The 27042-nt window shown below is 59.3% G+C and overlaps 1 protein-coding gene across 4 annotated transcripts in view; it reads left to right on the forward strand.

Moving 5' to 3' along the window:
• Positions 1–27042, forward strand: part of FOXP4 (forkhead box P4) — an 84895-nt gene that overhangs the window by 43719 nt on the left and 14134 nt on the right. For 3 of the 4 annotated variants that reach the window (XM_054181563.1, XM_054181561.1, XM_054181562.1), the window contains exons 2-6: positions 1082–1298; positions 10437–10526; positions 18882–19004; positions 20978–21064; positions 26835–26982. In XM_054181563.1, coding sequence (XP_054037538.1) covers positions 1098–1298; positions 10437–10526; positions 18882–19004; positions 20978–21064; positions 26835–26982 — 649 coding nt within the window. In that variant the 5' untranslated portion in view covers positions 1082–1097. Of the gene's footprint in view, positions 1–1081; positions 1299–10436; positions 10527–11817; positions 11925–18881; positions 19005–20977; positions 21065–26834; positions 26983–27042 lie in introns of those variants that run through there. The other variant, XM_054181564.1, reaches the window with a different exon arrangement.

Genomic DNA, 27042 nt, shown 5'->3' on the forward strand with positions numbered 1-27042 from the left:
GGGAGCTCGTGTTGGCCGAAGGGAGCTCCGGATGGCAGCCAAGACTACCGGCACCCCCCGGCTCCGCTCCCGGCATTGCTGCGGCACCCAGGGGCACCTGGGACCTGGGGAAGAGCCGCCACCTCCGGGCAGTTCTGCCCCTGTGCCCCGGGTGTAAGAGGAGAGTTTACAGGGATAAAACCCGTCCACGAAGGAGAAGTGGTTTTGCTCTTGCCTTGCGAGGGGGAAGCCTGGAATCGCATGAAATGAAGCGCAAGAGCCCCAAAACTGGGGGGGGGGTGGGGGGCTCCTGTGGGGCTGAAAATGCAGTGGGTGTTGTAGCCCCTGCAGCAGGGGCTTGGTCCTTGGAGAGCATCCGAGGGGTACGGCGGGATGGGGGGGTACAGCAGCGCGAAGGGGTGCACGGAAGCATCTGGGAGAAAGGGAGGATTTTCCAACTGGTGTTTTCGGAAGCGCCGCCGTGCTCTCGTTTTTTGCCACATCCCAGCCCCGCGGTACCTTGGGGTTTCCTCGACCGGGCGGCAAACTTTGTGCCGGGTGGTTTTTTCCTGCTGGGAAGTGCTGGTTTTGCTGGGAGCTGAAGCGCTTTGTGGCGATGTGTTAACTTTGCTGAGGTTTTCACGGTGAAATGTGCGGCGCAGGCTCCGTGCGCTTGGTGTGCAGCCTCGCTGGAACTTCAGCTCTGCTGTCTCCCCCGTCTCAAAGTGGAATATTTTGGGATTCTGGTGAAAAACGCTTGGATTCCTGGGGTTTTATGTCTTCCACCAGGCTGGGAGAAAGCTGAAAACATGGTGTTTTCGTAAGAGACGGGTTGCGCTTGCTTTGCCCCGGCGCTGTAAAGGGCTGGCAGCGCGTTCATGGCAGCTCGGGCTGCTGCACGTTTATTTTTTGGAGTAAATTGAACGCAGCTAAAACTGGCCGGGGTTTGACATCCCCATCCCTGCATCTCCCCTGCCGGAGCTGGCGGGCGTGGGAGACGGGGCAGGGTGAGGACGGGACATGGGGCAGGCGGAGGTGGGGATGCCAAGACAGGGATTTCGGACTCTCTTCTCAACCTCTGCTCTCTCCTCCTCTTCCTCAGGTCCTGCTAGCAAGTCATGATGGTTGAATCCGCCTCGGAGACGATACGGTCCACTCCCTCCAGCCAAAACGGAGTCAGCAGCCTCAGCAACCAGCCCGATGGCGGCGGGGGCGGCGCGGGGGGCGGCGGAGGGGGCGGCGGGCGCGAAGGAGCCGCCAGCGGGGAGACCAACGGCGAGATGAGCCCCGTGGAGCTCCTGCACTTCCAGCAGCAGCAGGTAGGAGGGACACCCCGCTTCCTTCTCGTACCCGCCTTACACAGGGGGACGGGGAAACGGGTCCTTCGAGGATACGGGTTTGGGGGCAACACACAGTTTAACCCTTCTGTTGTCCCTGGGGCCGGCCCAGAAGATGGGTGGCACCAGGCTTGGTCATCCCTGTTGAAGTTGGGGTGCCCCAAAAAGCAGGTGCTGCCCCAAAAAACCCACATGCTTGTCCTTGGGGGTGCACGTCCCTTGGAAGATGGAGCCCATCCCTCCCTGCAGCTCGTGGGACGGTGGCTGCTGCCCCATTTGGGGTTTTGGGGGGAGGCCCATCCTGTGCTGGCGGCTCTGCCTGCTGTGTCCCCCATGGGTGCGGGGGGAGAGCGGGGCAGGAAAAGGAGGGGGGCTGTGAGAGCAGAGCAAAGACCCCTTGGCTGTAAAATAAGGAGCAGGTTGTCTCCGAGTCTGTATTTAGTTACCAGAGGTGGTGTCCCCTCCCTTCTCTGGGGCTCCTGGTGCCTTCAGCTTAATTAACCACATGCGTGGCCGGGGACACGTGTGACTTTGACACGTGCGTGCAAGAGCTCTGTCGTGAGCACACGCGCGTGCACCCCGGGAGCCGCGTGGCACACGTCTGCCCTCGCCCCCTGCGCGCCCCGGCGGCTGTGGGGAGGCGGGGGGGGGAACGTGTGTGCGTGCCTGCAGGTTACCTTTCAAAACAAACTTGGGAGAAAACATAAATTTTCCTCCTGGGATACTAAATAAGGCAATGATCCCTGCCTCGTATGGAGATCGCCTCCCCGAGCCATAAATTCCAGCGTGAAAGCTGTAAAAAATTGCTGTGTCTGATACTTTAGTAGTGAGCGCTGTAAATCCATTACCTGAATAACAGCCGTTTCTCACGCAGTTAAGCCCCTGTTCCCCTGATCTGCGGGGTAATCATGCGTGTAATGCCGCTGCGAGTCACCCCTGCCGAAGGAGCCGCCGCTCGCTCCCTTTCCCGCGCTGCGGACGGCCCCAAATTTCACCGAGCGGCAGCCGGAGCCAGGGGCGAAGGGGAGATGCTTGTTCCCGAACGGCCAAAACAGTGCAAAATGGGCGGCGTGGTCGTGAAACGGGGTTATGTCCTCCAGAAAATACGGAGAAAAAAAATTTAAAAAGGTGGTTGTTTTGTTGTGGTTTTTTTTTTTTTTTTAATTTGTGCAACGCGGAGCGCTGCTGCTCTTGGCTCATCCCCGCGGATGTCGCTCCCTGAGCTCAGCCGGTAAATCCTGCCCTGCCCAAGGCACGGCCAAGGTTTAATTTCATCCTTTTGCGTTTCTTCTTTCGGATTCCCAGTGTAATCACCCTGGGAAACTCACCGGCACGGGGAATTCACTAAGGCAGAGAGGGTTTGGTAAACTTCCAACAACAAATGACATCTGCAATGACAGCACCTTGGGGGGAGGGAAAAAAAACCTCCCACCACCCCATCCCGAGGACTATCAATCTTCATGCTTCAGGGACCAGGCTGAGCACCAGCTGGGGTCAGGAATAAATGTCCCCATATAGAGAGTTTTGCACAATTAAGTGCTTTATGGAGGCTTTACACCATCCTCGGCAGCACCCAGCGTTCCCCCCTAGTCGCAGCCAGGCTCCCAGGCCACTGGGCTGTTCCCGGCTCCTCCGTCCCGGCTCCGCCGCAGCTCCCAGAATGTCGGTGCTCAATCCTTATTTTTATTTAACTGTACGAAATCCCCAAGAAACGTTAGGAAGCCTGGAAGGGTGGGAACCCACCACTTGACCACCTCCCCCAGGCTTGAAGGGCCACCAGTGCCGTACAACTCCCTGTCCGTAGGGCTTGGCGTGGGCGATGCGGCTCCCCGGGGCCATGTTCTCTGCCCTCGTTTTGGGCTGATTTTGCACCTTTTGGCGAAAAGAGCTGGTTTTGACCTTCCTTGGGGCCCGCAGTCTCTCTGCTGTCAACCCTTTCGAAAGAGTGAACCCAGACAACCCTTTTGTAGGGATTTCTCAGGTTAAAACTCCGCTCCGAGGATGGTGTCTGGAGGCGAGTGCTCCGGGTGGGAGCCTGGGGGGAGGCGGGTGTATCGTAGGGTGCTCGGGGACCCCCTGAGGCTGTTTTGGGGAGTCCCTGGAGCAAGAGGGCCAAGGGTGCCTGCCCGCACCAGCCCAGGACAGGGGTTGCCAGCCACAGCTTTCTGTGGCCATCCTCGGCAGCGCCTGGTCCATCATTCCACCCTGTTCCGTGTGACTTCAGAGCATCCCGTGGTCCAGAGATCCCGGAGGGAGAGCGGGAGCCCGGCAGGGATGGGGTGGAGAAAGGGCATCCCCCTCCCTTCCTCCCTCTCCCCCCAGCCCAAGGGATGGGCGTTTGGGTTAAATCCTTGGATTTCAATGGCGGGATTGGGGTTGAAAAGCTTGAATAGCGCGCGCCCGCATTGTGGCGGGGTTGGCGGAGGGGAGAGGTCGGCCGGGGGCATGGGAGGGCTGCCCGCCCCCCGGGGTCTCCCACCGCCGTTGCTGTGGGAACGTGGCGAGACCTCCAGCGCGCTGACATCCTCCGGCCGGGATCCAAAGGGCCCCGCCGCCCTGGCGCATTAATGAGTTTTTAACGTGGGGGTCGGCCCCTTGTACCTCCCCTCCCGCCACGTCGGGACCCCCCCTATCCTCCAGTAATCCTCAGCGGAGGAAAGCTGGGCAGGAAACGGGGGGCAGCGGGGCAGGGGGGGGTGATGGGGGTGTCGCATCCCTGCAGTGCGAGAAGGATGGGGATGCTCCGCCGTGGGTATGGGGGGCAGGGCTGCACCCCATGGGAACGATTGGGGGGCGCAGAGGAGACCCGTGGGTGCTGCCGTGCTGAACGGGGGGGTGCTCTGCCGTGATTCAGGTCTTTTCAGGATTTCCATGGAATTCCTGCAAAAAATCTCGCAAGTTTCCTCCTGGAGCTGGGGTTTAAAGCCGTGGGGGGCTCACGGCTGGGTCTTGCGGGGGGGAATTGTGGATTTGGAGGGCAAGAGGTGGCAGGGTGGGAGCACGAAGGGGCTCGGAGCAGGGATGTCCTGGGGGAATGACGGGAAAAGTCCCCGAGCCCAGCAGCCACACGGTAGCTCGTTCCAACTTGCAATCCCATGGAAAAGGAGCCATCTGGAAAATCCAGCCGCTCGCTCGCTCTAGCGTTGGTCGGCGTATTTTTTCATTATGCAAAAAAAAAAAAAAAAAAAAAGAAAAAAATTTTGCAGTTTATTGCAGGCACATGTCGAAGAAACGTTAAGTTATTAAACAAAAATAAGACTTTTTTTTTTTTAAGAAAAAAGAAGCAAAGCAGAGGTTTTTGGTAGTTAAAGATGGGTGGGGGTGGGGGGAGGAGAGGCACTTCTCTGCCGTAGGAAAGATACCGTTCTATAAAACATGTGATCACATCTCAAATATATTGTGTAATCCGCTATTATTAGGGTGTTTAAGATAAAAATGAGACCGGAGCACTTAAGTGAAACTCATCTCTCTATTAGGTCCCTTGATTTATATTTCATATTTTACCGAGTACAAATGCAGAAGGGGGTGGGGGGGTTCCCCCCCCCTTTTTTTTTTTTCCTTTTTTTTTTTTTTTTTCTTTTTTCTCCATGGGGTGGGATGGTCGGGAGCTTGTTCCTTGTGTTCTTGATTAGTGGGAATGGGTTTAACCCCTCGCCTGCGAGGATCGAGGAGGCAGGAGCGGAGGAATAAAGTCCAGAAGCATTAGCGTGTGCAGCGAAAGGCAGAACAGCTGGGGCCACGGGAGAGGCGCAGAGACGGTCGTAAAAAGGACTTTTTTTTTTCCTCCCCCCTTTTGTGAAGACTTGTGTCATTTTTGTTAATTTTCATCTCTTTGAGCCATTTGGTTCTGGTTAAGCAAGACCGGGGCCAGGCTGGGTGGAAGTGCTTCTCAATATGGCATCATTTACCGTTAATATCCATCTAAAAATATCTGCGTGTGTGTGTGTTGTTTTAATAGCTCTAATTCTGGAATGTGACGATGTCATTTTTATGAGGTTAGTGTAAAAAATCTTTTTTTTTTTAACATTTTTTCGTCCCTTCCCGACCTCTTTCTACCCTCCAAAAGGAACGGAGGGAAAAGGGAAGATCCACGCTCTTTATAGATTCCCCTTTCTTGGCAAAATTCTTGGTTTAATATCATTTTTTCGCGCGGCTTTTCACTCGTTGGGGGTTAAAACCCCCGTGCAAAGCTTTGATCCCATCCAGGTGGAAAATCCCTCAGCTATTTTTGGGCAGTGCTTCCCATCCCCAGCGCGGCAGGCGGCCGGCGTGCTGCTTTTTGGCTCCGGCAGCTGGAGCGGCCGGGCACCGCTGGGCGTAATTAAAAAGTACACCCTCGTAAAACGAAATACCTGGGAGAACAAGGTGGTTTAAAAATACCCTGGGCAGGATTTTCCATTGCGCTGTTTGATTTTTGGGGAGGCCCAGGCTTGTGTGTTTTTAGAAAGAGCCGGGGATGTCTCCAACCTCGCCAAAGTTTTTTGAACTACTTGACCTCTTTCTTCCCAATTTGACCAGGCGATGGGAGACCTCGGAGAGACTCGGCTTGGGCAAATTTTATGGGGGAAAAAAGATGGCCAGGCAGGGATGGGGGATTAACGGGGGGTTGAAGTGTGGGTCAGCCCACCCTAAACGGGATGGGAGCCGCCGTCTCCTCTCCCCGGGATGAGACGGGACCTGGTGTTCCCCGTGGGAGAAGGGGAGTTTGTGGTGTTTGCCATGGGGAAGGCGGGCAAAAGCTGGCCCTCCCACGCTCCTGGGAACCTCCATCACCTGCGGAGTGGAGGTGTGGAGTCCCACCAACCGGAGCATGAGCCTTTTGGGGAGAGAATTAGTGATAATTCCCATTTACGCTGGGTGGAAGGCGGGATAACGGGCTGCTGCCCCGCTGGAGGATGAGATGCTTTTGCCTGAAGTCGGGGGCGGGGAGGATCCAGCCTTGGTTTATCCAGCGAATTGGCTCAATCCCAGGCATGGTTTGTGTATTGACACCCCCCCCCCCCCCCCCGCCCTCGCCGTCCCAGCACGCCCCTTCCGGCATCCCCCGGTGCTCGCTTCTGCAGCATCGCTGCGAAAACCCTCGCAGAAACCCCGCGTGGGGCACACAGAGGTGCTGAGCCTGGGGGAGGCTTTTCCTCCGACGCGCGAAGAACTTGTCTAAGTACTTTTCAGCTTTTTGGTCGCCTTTAAAAATACTTCTTTAGAAGCCATGATAGCTGCAGACTGCGTTTTATTTCTATCACGGAGCCTACACTGAACGTAGTTGGAGAAATAGCGCAGAACGCACCCAGAAACTGGTGCAACCTTGTCTGAGATTTTGCGGTTTAGTTGTTAAAAAAGGCAGCAGCTGAAATAATTAAATGAGCAAAATCCCACCAGGTTCAAAGCTTTCCTACCCCGGGCATGGCTCTACCAGGGTAGGGGGCTTCGAGTGTTGCTCTGAACTGATGTTTTATATGCCCCAATGTAGCCTGGGGTAGTTTTGGGTCACCCCCAGCGCAGTTTGGGTCACCATCGTCTTCCTCAGCCCCGAAACCTCCTGCTGCTGCTCTTGGGGAGGGCAAAGCCAAAAAGCATCAGCTCTTTGACGTAAGTGTCTGAGACGTTACAAACTTTTTAATGGGATAATTTGCTGATCAAAGGGAGCCATCCAGGAGCATGATGAATCTGACACAACCCATTCGTTCCTAATTACGGGTAACATGCTAATGACTCTTGAATAACACCATGCAGCAGGATATTTTTTATTTTTTTTTTTTAAATAAATCATTTTTTCTTCAGTTCACAGAGCCCGGAGGTGAAAACCCCTCCACTCCTACGAGGAGACTTTCTCCCTTCTGCTTGCCGTCTCCTCAGCCCCAGGGAGAGCTTGCGGGTGACGTTTTCCTTGTGCATCCCTATGGAAAGGCTTCCCCCGCCCCGGCACCCGGGCTGCTCCTCCTGCCCTGCGGGGTAATAAATACAGATAACGGGATGCTCTGCATCCCGAAATTCAATTCTTGGGGCTCCGTCTGCCTTGTGCAGCCGTGCAACAGGTTTGCTGCCGGCCAGAGCATCCTTCATTTGCAGGCTGAGCTGAATTTAGGCTGAAGTGGAAATCGCTGCCGGGTGGCGGGGAGGGAGGGGGCAGCTCCGCGGCAGTGGTAGGGAGGCCCCTGTGTGCAATCGTAAGGCCATGTCATTTTTTTTTTATTATTATTATTTTTCTTCCCCCCCCCGTAAATCTTGTAATTTCATGCTTCAGAGCACAACAAAGTGAGAGAGCCAGCGGGGAGTGAATTAAATTCCCCCCTGAGAGGCGGCGCGGGGTGGGCGGCCAGCGGAAGGGCTGAGCCAGCCGGGCGCTGGGGACACGGTGGCACCCGCGGGCCAGCCAGTGTTTGGGTTTAGAAAGCGAGATTCTGGGAGAAGTCCGGCTTAGCGCTTCGCCTGGGTGCTGGCGTTGGGTCTCTTCTGGTTTTCCCCTTTGCTGTGTTTTCCCGACCTGCTGCAGTGATTTTTGTTGGGCTGGGGCAGGGACCTGCCGTGCCAGGTCACCTCTATGAGATTGTCCTTCCGAACGCTGGAGGAACTGCATGTGGCGGAGATGGAGAGACCAAACCCCTGCAAATATCTGTCAAACAGACGTGTGGAAAAATAGGTAGAGCTCAGGCAGCCGTTGCGCACGCGGGATGCAGCCGGTGGTCCAGCACCCATCCTCGGGCGGGAGCCCTGGACCTGCCGCCTCTGCTGCACCCCGGCGCTGAGCAGCCCTCGATTGAGTTCCTCCACCCTTGGCTTTTAACTGGGAATTACTGTTTTCATTTCAAAAAGTAATTAAAATATCAGACCTTGAGCTGTCATAACTGTCACATGGTTTTTGTGTTCGCATTACCGATGCACATCTATTACTGTTAATAACAGGGGAATAACGTGCCCGTGGAGAAACGCGCCTTGCGCTGGGGCTGCGACGGCGCCGGGACGTGGACCACGGGCTCGTGCCATCAGCGATTCCCGGCAGCACGTTGCCACGTTTGTCCTTGAGGATTTTATGGTTTTTCAGTCGTTTGGCTAAAGCCAGTTTGCAAGTTAGTGGGGACGCGGTTTTTGAGCATCCCCAGCAGCCGGCCGGGGATGCTGAGGAAGAGGCGGAGGCCATGGGGCAGCCCCGGAGATTCATCATGGGAGCGTAACGTCGGAATCCTGTCTTGCTTCTGAAACTCCTGGGCTTTTGCCTTTCTTGGGGGCCATTTGGTTCACGCAGGCGGTGACAGACACAGCAGGGCAGAGGGTGCGTCTTGGGTTTGGGGCCCTTGCTATGAAATGATGATTTTTCTTTTAAGAAAAATGAGTAAGGCTGCGTCTGCTAAACCCTCGGCTCTTTAAAATCTTTAAAAAAACTCTCATTTTGTAAGTGCGCTTCTAATGCTTGTCCATGCGCAAGGAGCGGGTTGGATGGATTTATCCACAAAAATAAAAAAGCGGCGCAGCTCGGCCATCCTTTGCTTTAGACCCGTTGCATACCCTCTTCCCGAGCAGCCCCCTGCGGAGAGGAGCACGAAACGGGACCTTTTGATTAAAACGCAGGTAATGAGTCTTCATGGGTGCTCTGTTGAGCAACCGTTTAAGGGTGCTGTGGGTGCCCCTTGGTTCGCAGAGCTTAAATAATTAGCGCGTGGACCAGAGCGGGCGTATTAAGGTGCATCCGCGCCGCAGGGTGACGCTGCTCCGGTTTGCGAGCGGGTTTGGCAGGGAGGGATGGGGAAGGCGGCGCTGGGGCTGGGGGCTTTCTTCTTTATGGCTGGAAACGCGGAGAATTAACAAGCGGCCCTTTCTCGGGACGCGCGGCCGCCGCCTGGAAGCCGGGAGGGTGATTTACGGCCGGGGTGATGACAGCCGGGGGGGAACTGCCGAGCCGGGCGCTGACCCCCAACGCGAACCTGTCCCGCAGGCAGGGCTACAATGGTTTGGTTGTTCGGAAATACACCCCCCAAAAAATAAAGAAAAATTCCCTTAAAAGCAAAACTAAGGAGCGTGCGAGGAAGCGGGGCTGGGAGCAGCAGCCGGGTACCGCAGGGTTGTTTTTGTTTTTTTCGGTAGGGCTTTATTTTCCCTTTCCCAGCTCCTGAATGAAGCTCCTTTTCTCCGCTTGCACACACCGGTGCTCGCCCTCGCCTGTGACCCGCCGGCTCGCGCTTGCTCCTCTCCCGTCCTTCTCTCTTTGCAGGATTTCTCGTAATCTCACCAAATTTCTTCAGCTGCCGACGCCGCTGTGAACATCTCGCTCCCGGTTGCTTGTGCCTGCGTGTGTTTCCACACCTGTTTTTTATCGATTTATGTGGGTTTCTCCCTCTTTTGCCTGTTACGCGACTTCCCAGCGAGACACCGTCATCCCCGCAGACAACTTGAGGAAACCCGTAACTCTTTCTAGGCAAAGACCCGTAAAAACAAGCAGGTTTCATCTTGGTCACTTGTACGAGTTGCTAAACTCTTCCTGCATCGCTATAAACTCCGTGCGGATGCGTTCGTGGATTATTAATTCAGGGTTTAATCCTGCCTGACCCAAATCTGGGCGTTGAGTGGGACTTTTTTGGTGCTCCAGCACAATGATCAGATGTAAAATTAAATATACATGGTAGCTTTAGACACCAGGGGTGTCATCTGCGGCCAAAAAGTAGTGGTGGCTCCATGCAAGGGTAGGATAAAGCAGCCGGGAGCTGGACCCTCCGCCGGACCCCCCCGGTCGCAGGTTGGGCACTGGTTGTGCCTGGTCCCAGTATGTGCTGGGGCTGGGGGTGACCCGCCTGGGAACCTGCTGGAGGATGAAGATGTTGGACGTGGTGACTTGCTGAAGACATGATGGGGGTTTTTGGAAGACGGTAGGGTTGTCCCCAGGTCCTCGTCGCCCCGGGCTGTGGGGCGCAGGGAGAGCGGTGGCCTGTAATGGGATGTACTGGTCATACTGGTGTGGCAGGAGGGAGCGCGCGGGGAGTGCTGCCCTCCTTGTGCATCGCTCGCACCCCGTGAATCAAAGCTGTGGAGAGCCAGTCCGGGCGCTGCTCCGGGGAGGGTGTCCGGAGGAGGGAGGAGGAAGAGGAGGGCACCCCTTCCTCCTGCCCACCCGCTGTGTCTCTTTTGCAGGCTCTCCAGGTGGCACGCCAGTTCCTGCTGCAGCAGGCCACGGGGCTGAGCTCCCCCAGCAGCAACGAGGGCAAGCAGCCGGCGGTGCAGGTGAGCCCCGAGGACGCGTGTGTGTGTCCATGTGTCCCCATCACCCCCTTGGTCGGGACGGGCTCGGCTGCAAACTGATGCGGTGGGAAAGTGAATGGGGAAACACACGTTGTCTCCGTCTTTGGGGTGGCCAAAGCACACCAGGAGCCCACAAAGAGTTAAATCTAACCTAAAGAGTTAGATTGCCCAGAGAAGCTGTGGCTGCCCCATCCCTGGAGGGGTTCAAGGCCAGGTTGGACGGGGCTTGGAGCAACCTGGGCTGGTGGGAGGTGTCCCTGCCCAGGGCAGGGGGTGGCACTGGCTGGGCTTTAAGGTCCCTTCCAACCCAAACCATTCCATAATTCTATGAAATCCCCTATAAACCTCCAGAAATTTATTGCAGGGGTGTTTGGAGGGTATTTTTGTGGTCCTCATCTGTGGTGACATGGTGGGAAAGGGCGATGCGAGAGAAGGGCTGGCTCCAGGTGGGGTAAGGACCGGGGAGAGGTCACCGTGTGCCACCATCCCTTGGGACAGCATTTTGGGTAGGGAGGTGCAGAGTTTCCCAGGGTTGGGGCACCCCAGGATTCATTCCGGGTGCTGTGAGCGGGGCGCGGGGCTGGAGAAGGGACGGTCCCTTAGGATTGGGTAAGGGACAGTCCCTTGGGGCTGGATAAGGGACAGTCCCTTCGTTCCACAGCCAGGGCAGGTCCTCCATCATGGGACAGCCCCTGGGACAGGACAAAGGCCCGTCTAGGCTGGGGTTTGGTGGCACCGGCAGGAAAACAGGGCTTTGGGTGGATGCAGCACCCTTGGGTGACATCTTGCTCCCCTGGGGGAGGGGGTCCTCCCCTTTGCTGCCCTCCTCCGCCAAAGGAAAGGGGCAGACGAGGGGAGTGAACCCGGGGAGAGGGAGGCAGAAAGAAGCAAAGCCCAAGCGATGGGAAGTGACAATTTAAATAGCTGTGTGGAGGGGCTCTCCCTTCAGGCTAATTAAATTTATCGGAGAACAGCAGGTTACCTTATTAGAGCCACGTGGGTTTAATTAACAAAGGAAAGTAATTAGCACAAGCGCTCTCGGAGCTGGAGGTCCTGCCTATGCCAGGCTGAGCCAGCACGGCAGCGGGAGGGCGGCGAGAGCCGGGACTGGGACGGGCCATCGCCGGCTCCTCTCCCGGTGCCATCCCGGTGCTGCCAGTACCTGGGTGGGCGGGGGGGAGCCCGGAGCCCCCCCCCCCCCCCCCCAGCTGCCCCAACGGGTTGGGAAGCAGCAGCCGGGTACAAGCAGCGGGAATTAGTCAGGGCTCCCGCGGCACAAACAGGCGGCTTTTTCCAGTGGCGCTCACAGGAAGGAAATGCAGTCACTGCATGGAAAACGCCTGCGAAGGACAAAGGCAGCGAGGGTGAAGTCAGATTCCGGTAACCGGCGCCTCGCTCCCCTCCGTGGGTGCGTGTCGCTGCCTGTGCTCCTGCCTGCACTTCTTCTCCTGCCTATCCCTTACCGCTCTCTCCCCCGCTTCCCCCGCCTGCAATACACGCACGCTTCGCTCGCTCGCCGCTCGCTTGACATCCCGTCCCCCGCTTTCCCTGCCGCTCTCCCACCTCCCCTCCCTGCCCATCTGGCCAGCGGCTTTGCCGGAGTGAACTGGATCTGCCTTCCTCTCCCCTCCTCCCTTTCTGCGTTGCGAAAAGACTTGTGAAAGTTGTAGACGTGAGTCAGAAATAGCTCATAACTCAGCAGCGACCGGCCTCTTCCTCCCCCTGGCCCGGCCGGCAGCTGGAGCGGGATCTGACCGAGGGGAGATAGAGGATTAAGCAGACTCCTTTGAAAGGAAGTTTATCTAACGGCAGAGTGGTGTGGATGAGACTGGCCAGGACGGCTGGAGGAGGAGGAGGAGGAGGAGGAAGGCTGGGTCCCACTGCAGCAGCCCCTGGCTGGGGAAGCAGGGGGGAGCGCGGCAGGACCGGGGTGTTCATTGCAGTGTTGGGACTTGGGGTGCCCTCGCTCTGCCTGGGGACATGGGGCTGTTTTTCCACATCATTTGGGGCGGGGGGTGCGGTGTCCCATATCGGAGGGTCCCCCCGGAGCGTCCCAGCACCCAAATCCCAGGACGGCTGCAGGTTCCTGCGCTTGCCGACACCATGCGTTCGCAGCTCCCTGCCACCCTGTTGATGGGGACAGGGACGTTCCTGGGGCGCCAAGCCAGCGGGGATGGTAATGACAGGCGGCGACGGCGTGCTCTTAAAGACAAACAAGGAGCTGCTGGGGTTGATGGGATCCTGGGGGGGGGTTTGGAGCGTGAACCCTCTCTCCCCCCAGATGCCTGGAGGGGTGTGGGGAGAGTAAAAAAGGAAAAAAAAGCCAAAAAAGCCCACCCAAAACATTTTAAAATGTTTTTTTTTCTTTGCAACTTCAAAACTGTTAGAAACTTGGTGGATGCTGACAAAGTGTTGCGTTTGAGGACTTTTGCTGCAGGGCACTCCGTGCCTGCCCGAGGCTGGTCGGGAGCAGTGCATCCCGCCGGGATCCTGCCGGCACGGGGATGCGGTAAAGCCCATGGCGCGAGGTGCTGAAGCGTGCTTGGAAAGGCGGTGGGGAGTCTGTCCGTGCCCCATGTTTTCGGTGCGGGGCCGTTCCTGGGCTCTGAGGCACCGCTGAATCATGGGGTGCCCTTTTTGGGGTCCCTTCCCCAGCTCGGCTCCCAGAGCCCGGGGGGTCTCCCAGCCTGCAGCGGGAGCAACTTGCTGAGGTTTTAAAAAGCCTCCGAAATGGGAGAGGGGCTGGAGGGCGCCGAGGGAAGGGGAGAGGAGTTTGGAGCGAACTGCGGGAAATTGCTTTTCTTTTGTCTGCTGCGGCGGGGAGGGCAGCGGAGCGGAAAAGTGTATTTTGTTGATTTGAAACTTGAGTGAAATGGGTAATGAAGACAGATCAATACCAGCCCTTCTGTGGTCCCTCTCCAGGAAAAAAAATACAGCAGCCCGTCCGTCTCGGCTCGCGCAGCGCTAGATTTTTCCATTTGAACTCACGGCACCGCCGTCCATCCCCGCTCCCCCCGCCGCTCCCCCTCATCCTTCCCGGAGCCCCCGGCTCTGCCAGCGCCGCCGCCGTCCCGCTCCGTGCTCCCTGCTGCCGCAAGGGCGTTTTGGATTAACAGGGGAGCAAAGGAGACGCGTCAATCCCTGTGGATTCGGCGTGACGAGCCGTGCCAGCGCCCCATGCCCATGGATCCTGGCGGGAGGATGCTGGGGGGCAGTGGCTCACCCCGAGCCGTGCCGAGGAAGGGGCTGCCGGGCAGCGAACGCTCCAGCCTCTGCCATAAGCATCCCCCAGCCAAACTCCCTTTCAACTTCCAGCGACTCGCAGCCCAATTATGCGCGATTAGTGCCTCCCCGGTGGGGCACGCCGTGCTAACGAGGATGCACGTTGGGTTGAACACGCAGGGGATTGATTCCTCCTTTTCTTTGCGTGCGGCTGAACATCAGAGGCTGGTTGTCCTCCACGCAGATACACCGGTGCCCGCTCGCCCCATGCAGCTGCCCTCCTGCCACCACCACCCAGGGCAATTAGTCCTTTGGTGCTAAAGCTCTTCAAAGTATTCATAAAATAACCCCCACAGCCTCAAAAGCCAGCCTGGCACATGGAGCAGGAGCTGCCGTGTAAATCTGGGTTCGGTTTCTCCTCTGAGCCTGGGTAGATTTTGGTCTGTCCTCTCTGCCCCATCTTGGTAAGGTCCAGACGCAGCGTGGTGTGAGCGGAGAGGGGCTGGAGCAGTGTTTGGGTGGCCCTGTGTCACCCATCCAGGTGTATATAACCGTGGCTGGGGTGACACCGATGGCGTCACTGCCTGGCCCCGGGCGTTGGAAGCTCTTGCAGATGGTCTGAGCCAGCTGGATCCCGGAGCTCGCCCAGGGATGCTGAGCGCAGGAGGGGACGCGTGGATGTGCCCTGACTGGACTCGGAGTGAAAGGTTTGGGTCCCTCCAACCGCGGCAGCGAGAAGGGGGTGCCCAGGGCGGGGTTTGCTCATCCCCTGCCCCAAAAAACAGCAGATCTGAAGCTGCTCATGGTGGTGATTGCTTCCCCCATTCTATTCCCAGCTCCCCGCCTCCCTCGCCAGCCTCCTTCGTTTGTTTCTGTTGGTTTTGGAATTGAAAAGGGTGTTAAAAAGAAAAAAAAAAAAGAAAAACAGCACAAACATGTTTGCTGTTGTTTCGCATTGGGAGTTAAGACCTGAGATTAGATCAGAGCCAAGGTTGTGCAGTGCCTTGGGCTCCTGCGGGAAGCATCGAACGCCCCAGGGAACTGGTGTTGAGGTTTGCTCGTCCCAGGGGCCCCAGAGCCCCTCCGGGGTCAGCAGGGACAGGGGGGGACAAGGTCCGGGCTGCGCCCACCCTGTCACAGGAGCTTGGATGTGTGGTTTTAGCTGTGGACCTGGAGATGCTCCTTCCCATGGTGGTTGCGATGTGCTCCCCCCGGCTCCCTGGGGACACGGCGCTCCTGCGGCAACCACCCGGCGTGGGTGACGGCGGGGCTGGGAGGTGAAGGTCGGTGCAGGGATGCTTTGAGGCTGAGCAAACCACAGGCTTGCTCACACGCCTTGGGCTGATGGGGGATGTCCCGGCCCCCGCGCTGTGCCAAACCGGCGGTCCCGGGGGCCAGGAGGGCAGCCATCCCTCTGACGGCAGCCCTGCGGCACTGGGAGCCAAGACCGGCCGTCGGGCCGTGGCTTTCCCCGCTCTGCCTCGTGGCTGGGAGTTGCAATCCGCTTCCCGTAAAAAAAAAAAAAAAAATTAACTAAGATTTAAATAAAAGCATCGCTCCCCCATCCCGCTGCGTTACGCCCAGCCAAATCCCGTTTCGCTCAGCCGGCTTTGGCAGAGTCGCTCTGCGCTTACGCCGAGCGCCGACTTTCCCCTGTAATACCCATCTCGTTTTCCACCCGCCGCCTGATGATCCGCGTCCTCCCTCCCCGTCCTCTGGCACGGAGGGATTACAACCGGGACCGCCTGGAAAATCACCCCCTCGAGATCCCGCTCGCCGGTGGCAGCCGCAGCGCTGGGGCTTTCTGGGAGGCAGCCGGAGCTGTTAGTAAGCAGTTTTGCGGGGTGGCAGCCGGCCAAGGAGTGAGTCAAACCCTTCCTGACTCGGTGTCTGGCAGATGCCAGCTGGTGACGTGCTGGCCGGGGACCCGCCGCCGCTGCGGGGCTGGCTGCTGGGACCCGTTTCCCGAGGGATTTGCTGGCTGCGGTGCCACCGCCGCCTGCGGGGATGGTCCCCGGTGCCTCTGGCACATGGGGAGCGACTTTGCTGCCGGGTGGATGGGATGGAGAGGACACGGCTCACCCCGTCTGTGTCCCCCGTGTGCTCTGCTCGGCGCCCTTTGGCTCTCCCTTGTGTTGGATCCCAGCTTTGGAGAGGCGACTGTTGCCCGAAGCCACCGTGTTGTCCAGGGATGCCAGGCTGGCCTTGTCCCCTGCTGTGGGGAAGGCGGTGGCCGCTGAGTGCTGTGGATGCAAGCGAAGGGGCTGAATCATCCCGGGGGGCTGCGCCGTCCCCCTCCCCATAAGCAGATCAGCTGCGGGCTTGGGACAGACGTGTCTGTCCCCATTTCATTTTGCCGGGGCAGCAGCTGTCACCGTCCCCAAGGGAGGCAGCTGGGGCTGTCACCGGAGCCTGGGGCGGGGGACCACAGCACCGGGGTTTGCTGCCCCCGCGCCGGGCTCAAGCCAGCTGCCGGTGGCACCGCGCAGGCGCCCCGGCACCCGTGATGGATCACCACAGCGGGAGCAAAACTGGCTGTATATGGGATTTTCCCCTCTTACTAAAGAAAGTTCCTGCCCTCCCGGGAAACCTTAGGCAGGAGGGGGATGTTTTCCATGCCGGGGGGAAATTCTTCGTGGGGCTTCGGCATCCGTCGGGGCTCGGGGAGGTGGCAAAGCCGGGGTGCCCCCCACAAGAGGTGGCACCAGTTCACCCCATTCACACCTCACCCCTTGGCGAAGCCGCCGCCATTTCCCCGTGTCAGCTCCGCATCCGAGCGTGGAAGGAAAAAAAAAAACCAAAAACGTTTAGTGCAGACAAAGGTTGTATGAAAATATAATTCTGCTTTTGTTAGCAGCCATCAAACTCTAAAAAGCGTCACTTTTGTTTTCTTGTAACATTGTGAAAACCTCGTGTCGGATCGAGAGCTGGGGCCCTCTCGACTAATCGCCTCTCCTTTGTGTTTTTAGATTATAGGGGCAATTAGTGTTGTCAAAACCTCTGGCAATTCTCTTTGCTCTTGACAGGGTGTCAGTCCGCTGGGCGAGAAATGGAAGGTGTTATAACTCTCCGGTAATTAGGATGCCTCCGATTTGAAAATGCCAGCAAACGCGTACGAGAGGCAGTGGCGGCGGTGGGGGCGGGGAGGCCGCCCGGATGGGGGATGCGGATGAGCAATTAATTAGGGGCTCTCATTCCGAGCACGTTGCCAGCTGATGAATTGGCAAAGGGAAATTAGCGGGGATGCTTCGCTCCCAGCGAGCGGGCGCGCGCCCCGCTCGCGCTCGGCTCGCCCTCGTCACGGGCATCCCTCCTTCCCAGATGTTCGCCGAGGGCTTTGCACAGCTGGCTGCGAGCACCTGATGGCCCCGACACCAGTTCTCCGCCGGCGCTGGTGCCGCGGGGGATGCTCGGGTCTCTCCTGGCTCCCCGTCAGGCATCGGCGGGTGCCGGAGCCCTGCCAGGGCTTTGCAGCTCTTTGCTGGGGATGCTCCCGCTCCTCCGGACCCCCACCACCGCCAGCCAAGCCAGCGCGGTCGAAGGCGTCCCCAGCAGCAGCCCTTGGGTGTGAACACACAGCAATTAATCAATAACTCTGACACGAAGGCAGCTGGTGGGGGGGGGATCACCGGCGACAAATGAAACTCAGGCCGTTTGTGACACCTCCCTCCAGCAAAATGCCTGAGTAAACAGATAAGCCTTTGCAGTCTCCCTTGAAGGTCAGCGTGCTCCAGCCCGGCCGGACACCTGCCATGGACAGGAGGGACAGCACGGGGCCACCCCTGGGGTCCCATGTCTCACCGGGGTGGCTGGAGGGGGAGGGCAGCCCCCAGGGCGGGCGGCAGATCCAGGCTGGGGGGTCTGGACATCACTGGGGGTGCTGGGCAGGGGGGTCTGGCAGGTACCGGGCTCTTATCTGGACTTTGCTGGGTGCTCTGGAGCCGTTTGCATTGTTTCTCTGTCCCTCGTTCTCTGAGGTCCCAAGACCTAGGAGTGAGGGAAGGAGAAGTCATGGAATCATCCACTTCGGATCAAACTTGAGTCCTTGGCGTGCACGGGGAGCCTGGCTCGGGCTCTGCTGTGTCCCACATGCTGAGGAGTTGCCCCTTCCTGGGGTCCCCTTGAAGACCCCAGCGCCACCAGGCAGGGACAGGCAGGAGGCTGCTGGTGGCTCACCGCCTCTCCTGCTCCTGACGAGCGGCAGTCATCTGCTTTCCTAGGAAAAGGGAGCACCCAGGAAGGATTCTTAAATTACAGCAAAACCATAATCCTGCCCAGAGCCTTGGGAAGGGCTTTGGGCTGGTGGGATCGGCAAAGGGCTGGCTGGGAGAAGGCAGCTCTGGATGGCCGTGGTTGGGAAGGCGGCGTCGCTCCCCCTGGGCAGGACCAGCGGGGCTGGGATCCATCACCGGCACCTTCTCCGGCGCTTTGCCCTGGGGCTGTGGACCCGTGTTTTGATAACCAAAGGCAGGGGTTGGCAGGTTTTCTTAGCCCTCCCTCCACTTGGCATGGTAATTACGCGAGTTACTGGTGTCAACCGGAGGTAAAGCTTTGATGTGTCTATGGAAAACCTGGTAACCTCTTCCTCTGTGCTCTGCTTTGCAAAGTTATTTGGGTGATCGGTATCTTCCCCGCTTCCCTTGGCATTTCCCTGCTCCCTGCAGCCGCCGGGACCCCAAGGGAAGGAGCGGTGCCCGGCACCTTTCCCGTGCTCGCAGGAGGGGAGGGAGCCGTGGTTTGGAGCTGGCTGACCATCTGCCGCTGGCTCCTCTCAACGCCTAATTCCTCTGGCTAAATTGGATTTAAAGAAGACCCTGTGGGCAAAGAGCATCCTGCCCGCAGGGTGCGGGGAGCTCCTGGTTTAGGAAGCTTCATCCCGGTGCCAGCTACACCATGGGGCATCTCGGTGCCATCACCATGTCCCCAGTGGTGGCCTCGGCATGCCAGAAGACTGGTGGCCAACAGCTTCACCAGAAGGTGATGCAGGAATGGGGGCATGGAGGATGCCCCGGGAGAGCTTGGGGGGTGGGAGGCACTTAGAGGCTGTCGGCATTTGGGGAGGGTTTTCCAAGGTTGGAATTGGGAATGGTGGTGACACGTCCTTCCTCTCCGCAGGTCCCCGTGTCCGTGGCCATGATGTCCCCGCAGATGATCACGCCGCAGCAAATGCAGCAGATCCTCTCGCCGCCCCAGCTCCAGGCCCTCCTGCAGCAGCAGCAGGCCATAATGCTGCAACAGGTAACGTGGCTCCTGCGCTGGCTGCGCATCGGCCGGGTCCGGCCAAGCCATTTCCCACCGGTGTCCGGGAATGCTGGAGCTTATCGGGGGCAGGCAGAGGGGTCCTTGCCTCCTTGGTCTCCTGTATTTCCCTGGGGATTCCCAGCATTTCCAGCACCAAGGGGTGAAAAGAGCTGCAGGTGCTAACGGGATGCTGCTGCCCTGGGCCAGGGTCTCAAAGCCCAGAAAGCCCCTGCACAAGAGCTGGTTTGGGGCTGCTCAGCTCCTGGGGAGAGCTGGGGTCAGGGTGGGTGCTCTCGGCTCAATGGACCCCCCTTTACCTCCTGCCGGGGCTTTGGGGCAGGTCCCTGGGTCGGGCTCCAGACCTGCGTGCATGGGTTTGTTTCTCACGGCCCCGCACGGCTTTTCCGGAATGCTCAATCAAATGTAAAGTGAACCGAGAGGGAAGAAAAAGGAGGAGAAGAAAAAAAAAAAAAAAAAAAAACCCCAAAAAACCAAACCTCAACTCTGAAACAAAACAGGTCTGCTTGGGTAAACACCTCCCGCCGGCGGGAGGGAGAGAAGGAGAAATCCCACAAGCATCCTCCACACCCTTCCTCCTGCCTCCAGTACCTGTTTACTCCAAACAGGCTGATAAGGATTCAAGGTTGGCCCCAGGGAAAGAACAAAGGGTAAACACTACCCTGGGTGGGTCCTTCTCCGAGCCTCTTTGGAGCCGGATAAAGAAACACGTTTGACTGCAAATTAAACAACCCAGGCCGGAATAGCTCGCATTCTCCACCAGAAGAAAACCAAACATCACACCTCTCACCCCTGACCCAATGTTCCCGCAGCCTCGCTCGACCATGTTGCAGAGACCTGGCTTTGATTGGCTTTTGGGTAAACACCCAGCCTTTCCAAACCTGTTCGCCGACAGAAAAAGCAAAGTTGCTGCTGTCAGCCCTGTCAGCCCTGAGCTGATAAAGGCTTCCCGGCATCCAAAGGGGCATTCCTGAGCCGCCGCCGTCGCCCCTGTGCGGGGTACGGGGCTCGCTGACCTCCCCGTGCCTCCAGCCCCCCCCCCGCCGGCGCCCAGCAAATCCATCACCAACAGTTTATTTAGGGGCCGGGGTGAGAACTGGTGTCAACGCCAGCAGGTCCCGGCGCTTACTCCAGCAGACTGGGACCCTCTTCGGTGGCTCGTCGTGGGGCCAGGGTCGTTTTCTCAGTTTTACTGGCCCAGAAAAACTCTCTTTTTGGGCAGGGTGCTGCGAGGAGCCGGGTTGCCTGCGCTCTGCCATGGTCCCTGTGAAGGGGGGTGCAGGTCTGAGCCCCCAGCACTCGTGGCTTTGCACTGTCCAGACCAGGAGCCGTGGCTGCTCCCGGCCCCTTCCCAGCCAGCAGCCCCCCAGCTCTTGCAACACTTGCCAGGGTTTTTTGGGGGTCCCACCGTGCCGAAAATGGGGTTTCTCCACTGGTGAAACCTTGGGTTAGGTGCCTGGACCCCATTTTTCAAGGGGGTCGCCCAGCTCCTGGTGTATCACATCCCCCATCAAACAGTTTCCCCCCAGGGCAGCTGTAGAATCCCTGGGATGCACAGGAATTACTGAGCCGGGGGGGTTGTGACCCTCCTTCCCGAGGCCCTGCCAGGCGGAGGCTCCCAGAGCAGCCGGTGGCAGAAGGCCAGGGCGACTGGGCAGTGCTGGAACGGCAGGTTGGGTATTGATGGCGTTGGGGGATTTTACTCGCTGTGGGGATCCAGAGCCCTTAGGAGCCGGTGCCCAAGGTTTCTTCTGCAGCCGTGACTCCTTTGGCGGGTGCTTTTCTTTGGCCGAGAGCCTGCCGTGCTGGCGTGGTGCCGGGAGCTGGCACGGCTGTGGCAAAGCCCGGTGCTGGGCAGGGGCTAGTGCCAGGCAGGGAGATGCGAGCCGGGTGTTTCTGCTGCTAATCCGAGCTGCTCTCTCCCCTCCTGTCCCTGCCTCCTTCCCTCCCAGTTGCAGGAATACTACAAGAAGCAACAGGAGCAGCTTCACCTGCAGCTATTGACACAGCAGCAAGCCGGAAAGCAGCAACCCAAAGAGGTGAGCTCACGCAGATGTGTTCTGGGCCATCAGATCTGGCTCCAAATGAAAGGGGGACCAGCACAAAACAAGGTGTTTGTGAATCCCGGCACCCACGGCAGCCAGCTGGGAGTCAGCGGGGATGGGACACAGGGGCACCCTTCTCCTGGGGGTTGCTGGGGCGGCTGGTCCGGGTGCTGGGAGTTCCTCCTCCTCCCTATCTGCGATCTGGCATGTGCACCGAGCTGCGTTGTTCTCAGCGGTGTGTCCTTGTCAGCGCATCTAGAAACTATGGGGCGGGTGTGGGGAGCGGTGCAGTCAGCGGGTGTGGGATGGTGGCTCCGGCAGAGCCACCGGACCCTCCCCGGCAGGAGGGGCAGGTCGCTGCCCCCCTGGGATAGAGCGAGGGGTCCCCGAATCCCCCTCATGGTGGGGGGCAGAGGGCTCAGCCCTTGCCCCATGGGCTGAGCTCTCGGCGTGGGTCAGGTCGGGTGATTGAGCTGGCACGGCAGCAGCCTGGCAAGGGTGGGATCAAGGTGGGAACCCAAACCAGGGCTTTTCCTGCCAGGAAGGGCGGTTCTGCAAAACCCAAGCGCTGCGTGAAATCCCAGCGATGCCGGCAAAGGGGCTTTTCCAGCGGGAGACGCTCAGGCAGGGGATGCTGTCAGCCCCCCCCCACGTCACCGGGTTGGCAGCGGTGGGTCCTTTGCTGGGGAGGCGGTTGCCTGGTGGAGAAGTGTTTACGTGCGTGTGATTGCATCAGTCTTGTACAACTCCCTTTACCCAACAGTTTTTACTGTCCTTTCCCATAGTAACGCGCTCCGAGGCGTTGCGGCTGTATCGGCAATGCTCAGTTTTGGGGATGTGCCGGTCGCAGGGATGCTGGGGGTTGACCCCGACCGGCAGCGGGCAGACAGCACCGCTCACTTCCTTTTCTTTATATATTTTTGCCCCTCTCTTTTCCCAGATTGGTGTGTGTGGTACCCCCTGGGGGGGGGGGTATTTTGCGTTGTGGATGCTGCTGTATGTCTGGTATCACCCGCCCTCTGTGTCGGGCATCCTCCCGTGGGCTCCCAGCGCGGTGGGAGGTGGAGCTGAGCCGCGCGGTCCCTGGCCCCGGCCGAGCATCGGTAGCGAGCAGGGGAAGGGGATGCTGGGGCTGGTCATTGCCATCGCCCCTCCTGAAACCCAGCGCTCTCATTTCCACTCATCCACTCTCAGCACTTCAAAATTCAGCTTTCTTTTGAGGAAGAAAGCGTTTAAGCCCAGGCTGTGCACTGGGGTGACGGCGGCGGGGGCTCGACGGCAAAGAACTCACTGGCGTTGGGGGGAATAAGGCGGCTTGAGCAGCTCGGGGTCGGACCAGCACCCACTCGAGCCTTCAATAGACTTTGACCCGGGCTTTCATTGCAAGATGTTGGCGTATTTACGCAGCGCGCGCGGGGTCAGGCTTTATCGGAGCCATCTCCAGGAGCTGGAGTAGCTGCTCGCACTCCAGGAACAGGGGAGGCATAAATCTGAGCTTCCTCAAGGACTTTCCTCTTGGCTGTGGCGATGTTATATTGCAGCACCGAACGGGGATGTAATTAAGCTCTAACAAAGGGCTTGCTTAGCGGGCTCCTGGTTTAAAAAGCGCATGTTAACTTTTAATTAAATGGTACAGAGGAGATGAGAAATTTATCCGCTAAGAAAGTCTGAGTGGTCAGTGGGGGGGCAGAGGCATTAGATGCTGCCAAAGCGGGTGCATGTCCAGCTCCCGGCAGCATCGTCAACCCATGGCCGGGAAAAACCACGAGAGCGTCCCTGCGAGGGGGTGCCACGGCGTTTCCCCTCCCCGAAATCCCTGGCCAGGCTTTGTGGGGTCGGCTTCACCCCGTGAATTTGGGCAGCTGCTATTAATCAAGCCCGTGTTTTCGGCAGCAGTGCTTGCCTGCTGGGCACGGCGATGCCGTCGCTTCCCCCCGACAGCACGGGGAATAGCTGGCATGTCTGGGATGCCGCCGCAGAGCCGCTCTTGGCCGGCATCGCCTCCTTCACAGAAATCCACGGCGGTATTTAATTACGGCCCCGCTGCAAGGTTTGTAAACCGAGCGCCTTCTGCTTTCCCTCTGCTTGATTTCAAGGACTTGCCTGGGTGTAATTGTAAGGCAGCGGCTCGTCTGCGAGCGCGGAGGGGGATCAGCAGGTGGGAACGGCTTTGTGCCGCCACCGCTGTGCCGGGAGCAGGCAGCAGCGTCTCATGGAGGAGCAGCTCAGATCTCCCCAGGAGGAGCGGCGCGGCTGGAGGTCCCCCGGCGGGCGCGGGGACGGGGAGAGCAGGAAAAGAGGGAGCGCGGAGGATGGAAACGTGTCGGAAGCGCCTGTCGGCAGCATCCTGTCCCAGAGGATGCGGGGTGGGGGGGCGGTGCTCGGCGTCTGCGAGAAGCCGCACCGTGGCGGGGGGGTGCAAGGAAGGGGCCGAGCGAGGCGGCTGATCCGTGTATCCATGCGTCCTGCTGGGATGGGGCTGAGCTGCAGCACATCCCATATCCCAGCCTGTCTCGGGTGCAGGGGTGAACCCTCAGCCCCCAGCAGCATCCTGGGGACGGGGGGGAGCCAGGGGCTGCAGTGCAGGGCTGGGACGGCTCCAGCAGCCCCTCACCCTTGTGCCAAGCGGCAGCAAAGCCAGTGTTTGCAATCCCACACTTTCCCCCAGCCGCTTTGCCTCTCCAAGCAATCCCGATATCCCCTGGGGATGAAGCCAGAGGGTCTCCGTGTGCCCCCAAAGCTGCCGGTGGGGGTTGTCCCTCTCCCGAGTCCAGTGGGGCAGGGGAGGGGGGCGGCGGTGGGGGCTGCCTGCCGCCTAACCTCAGTGTCAGCTTAATGAACTGCTCCTGTCAGTCCCGCGTGTCACGCCGAAACTCCTCCTGATGTGCTCATAAATCAAAGTGACGGCAGCTCTTACCCCGGTAGCTGCACCCAGTCAGCTGCGTCTAATGTACGCCCAGCGCAGGCGAAGCTCCGGACCCCGAGCCCCCGCGCTGGGATGGGAGACGGGACTGGGGGGGTCACGGGGACCAAATGCAGGATCTGGCCCTAAAAGGGAGCCAGCTCCTCCAGCTGGCACCAGTGGGTCCCCTCTGGGAGGGATTCAGTTGGTGTTTGCTGGGCTGGGGGTTGCCGAGGGGAGAGGAGGTGAGCGAAGCTGGTGGGGTGATGGCCGGGGAGAGAGATTTTCAATAAGGTTGGGGCTGAAATTCAGGCTCTCGCCGCCCTGCCTTCTCCAGAGCAGACTCTGGACTCGGAGCCCCCGCGTGCCGTTGGGTAGGTCCACATGTGGGTGCTCCTCTTCACCCATCGCTCTCGGTGGTTTTGAGCCCGTGCAGTTTGTTGGCTCCGCTGCGCAGCGGTTGCTCTCTAGGGGCTGGCAGATGGGCTTCCCCGGAGAGAAGTGGTCCTTGGTTTGACTCACCCGGCACGGCTGTGTGTCCGCCAGGGACCAGGACTCGTATTCCCGGGACTGGTCCCTGTCTTCCTGGTCTGGTGGAGCTGGAAGGATGCGCACGTGGATTTGAAGCACGTGAAGGTGCTTCCTGGACGGCATCATCCCTGCCAGAACCACGCATGAGTCAGGGTCCTGGGGTCTCAGGGGGGTCTGTCTCTGCCGGCCGTAGCTCCGGGGAGGCCGGGTCGGGAAAGCCCAGCCAGGCTACGAGGCGCAGGCGTTGTGCCCCCGGGATCTTCATGACTTCATCCGCTCCCAATTTCCTCCTGCTCCGTAGCCTGGAAGTGCAGGGAATGAGGTTGTGTTTGTGCGGAGCCCAGGCTTGCCCCAGGGCCGCCGGGGAGGGCTGTGGTGGAGCTCGGAAGAGGAGGAGAAGCCCAGCCCATCCCATCCCATCCCGTCCTGGTTCCAGTTTCTAACCAAGGCGAGGACACGTGTCCATCCCACGTGGTGGCAGAGCTTGGTCGAAGGGGACAGGGACACCATGGAGGACAGCGCTGCCTCTCTTAAGGCCCTCGGGCGCGCAGCCTGGTCCTGCCGTTTCTCCTCATCACGGTCCTACAGGGCCACTGACCACTCCGGTCCCGTGGCCTGAAGCCCTGCTGGCTCAGTGGCTGGCTCAGGAGCGAGGGGTTTTCTCTTGGCTGAGCAGAAATGGGGTTGATTTACGCCTTTATCCTCAAGCGTCAGAAGTGCAGGAGCCAGACAAAGCCAGAGGGGATCCGGACCTGACTCCGGGGGGACAATTCTGCTGTGGCCAAGAGGTGGGGGGGGGTCGCACATCCCTCTGAGGCTGAGAAACCAGGTTTAAACTCTAGACAGGACTCGCAGTCCAGCGTCGCGTTGCAGACCATGGGGATTTTGCAGGGCTGTGCCTGGACCCGACCTTGCCCTGTTTCACAGCCACGGCCGAGCATCCGCAGCATCTGCAGGGGACGGCCTGTCTCCCGGGGACCCGGGGGGCCGCCTCGGGTGCAGCAGCAAGTACTGAACCCGAACTAAGCTGGGAACTGGGTTTGCCTCGGAGGGTTTGTTTACTGGTCCGTGTTGAGCAGAGAGCGAGATGCAGCCTCGGGGATCATTGAGAGAGCGAGGTGGGGGTGCGCCAGGTCCCTGGGATGCCCCAAACCCCCGCCATGCCCAGACCCATCCAGAAGATTAAAAAAAAAGGTCATTTCCTATTGCAAAGCTCTTGCGCACGTTAGAAAGAACGTGGGCATGAAAATACTCCTTTTTGGCCCAAGCAACGGCCCCCGCTCAGGAGCGCAGTGGGATCGGGGGGAAGCACGGGCTCGGCCGGGGTGCTCCGTCGAGGCGGGGGCTTGCTGTGCCGAGGGGGGTCCCGGCACTTTTCCCGGATAACGGAGCTGCCGTGGCGGGGCCTGGCAGCTGCTGGGGCTGGTCGGCACAGCCGGCTCGCGCTGCCTGCCAGCCCGGCTCCTCGCAACCCGCAAACAACGTCTGGGCAAACAGGGGGGTTCAAGGGGTTACGGAGACGCCTGCCCCGCTAATGAGGCCGGGCAGGCCCGGGGCAGCTCCCCTCTCGTGGCCGGCTCGGATTAGCAGCTGCCTGTCCCCGTCCCTAATTGAATTCTCTCCCCTTCAGTTAATTCTCATGGATTTCTTGGTGCCTCCCCGGGGACGCATCCTGCCTAACTAGTTTAGGGCCGGCTACGCCGGTCAGAGCGTGGCCGGCTCCTGGGGACGGGTGGGAGAGTCGCCTACCCGGGGGGTGCTCGTAGCCAGGGTGGGGGCACAGGTGCTGGTGCCCGGGGACTGGGAGCGCTGGGTGCCTGCTCCCCTGCGGGTGGTTGTTTTCTGCCCCCCACGAAGAAGGAGTTCATAATGGTCATTTTTGGTAAATACAGACAGTTTCCTCACTTAAAGGAGGGTGTTAGGGATCTGGGCAGTCTCAGGATGCCTTTCGGGTGCTGGATGGTGCTCGGTGCCCGTGGGAGCTCGCCCTGCGGATGAGCCTCCCCACGTGGGACCCCGTGGCTCGGGTTCACCCATCGTGCAGGCAGAGCTGGGTCCCTGCTCTGAGCGAGCCCCCAGGTCTGCTCTCTCCTTCTCTTTCCAGCGCTTTATTTTTTTCCCTTCCCCTTTCCTTTTTTCCCCCTCCTCTTCCCATAGATCAAAGCCTCCGAGCCGGCACAGCGGCTGGGCAGCAGGACGGAGACACGCGCGGCCGCGGTGCCACCGCCATGGGCTTCCCTCGCCGCCGCCGGGTCTCTGCCTCCCCTGCGAGGCTTCTGCTGCAAGGCTGGAAATAACGCGCTTTGATTTCTCCCTTTTGTCTCCCGGCAGCCGTTAGGGAACAAGCAGCTGGCCTTCCAGCAGCAGCTCCTGCAGATGCAGCAGCTCCAGCAGCAGCACCTGTTAAACCTGCAGCGCCAGGGGCTGGTCAGCCTCCCGCCAGGACAGGGCACCGTGCCCCTCCAGACCCTGCCCCAAGGTAAGGACCCCTGCCCGGGGTCGGGGGGTGCATCGGGGGGATCCCCCACGGCTGCAGCAT

This window comes from Rissa tridactyla, chromosome 21 (genome assembly GCF_028500815.1).
Source record: "Rissa tridactyla isolate bRisTri1 chromosome 21, bRisTri1.patW.cur.20221130, whole genome shotgun sequence".
In the NCBI taxonomy this organism is placed as follows: Eukaryota; Metazoa; Chordata; class Aves; order Charadriiformes; family Laridae; genus Rissa; species Rissa tridactyla.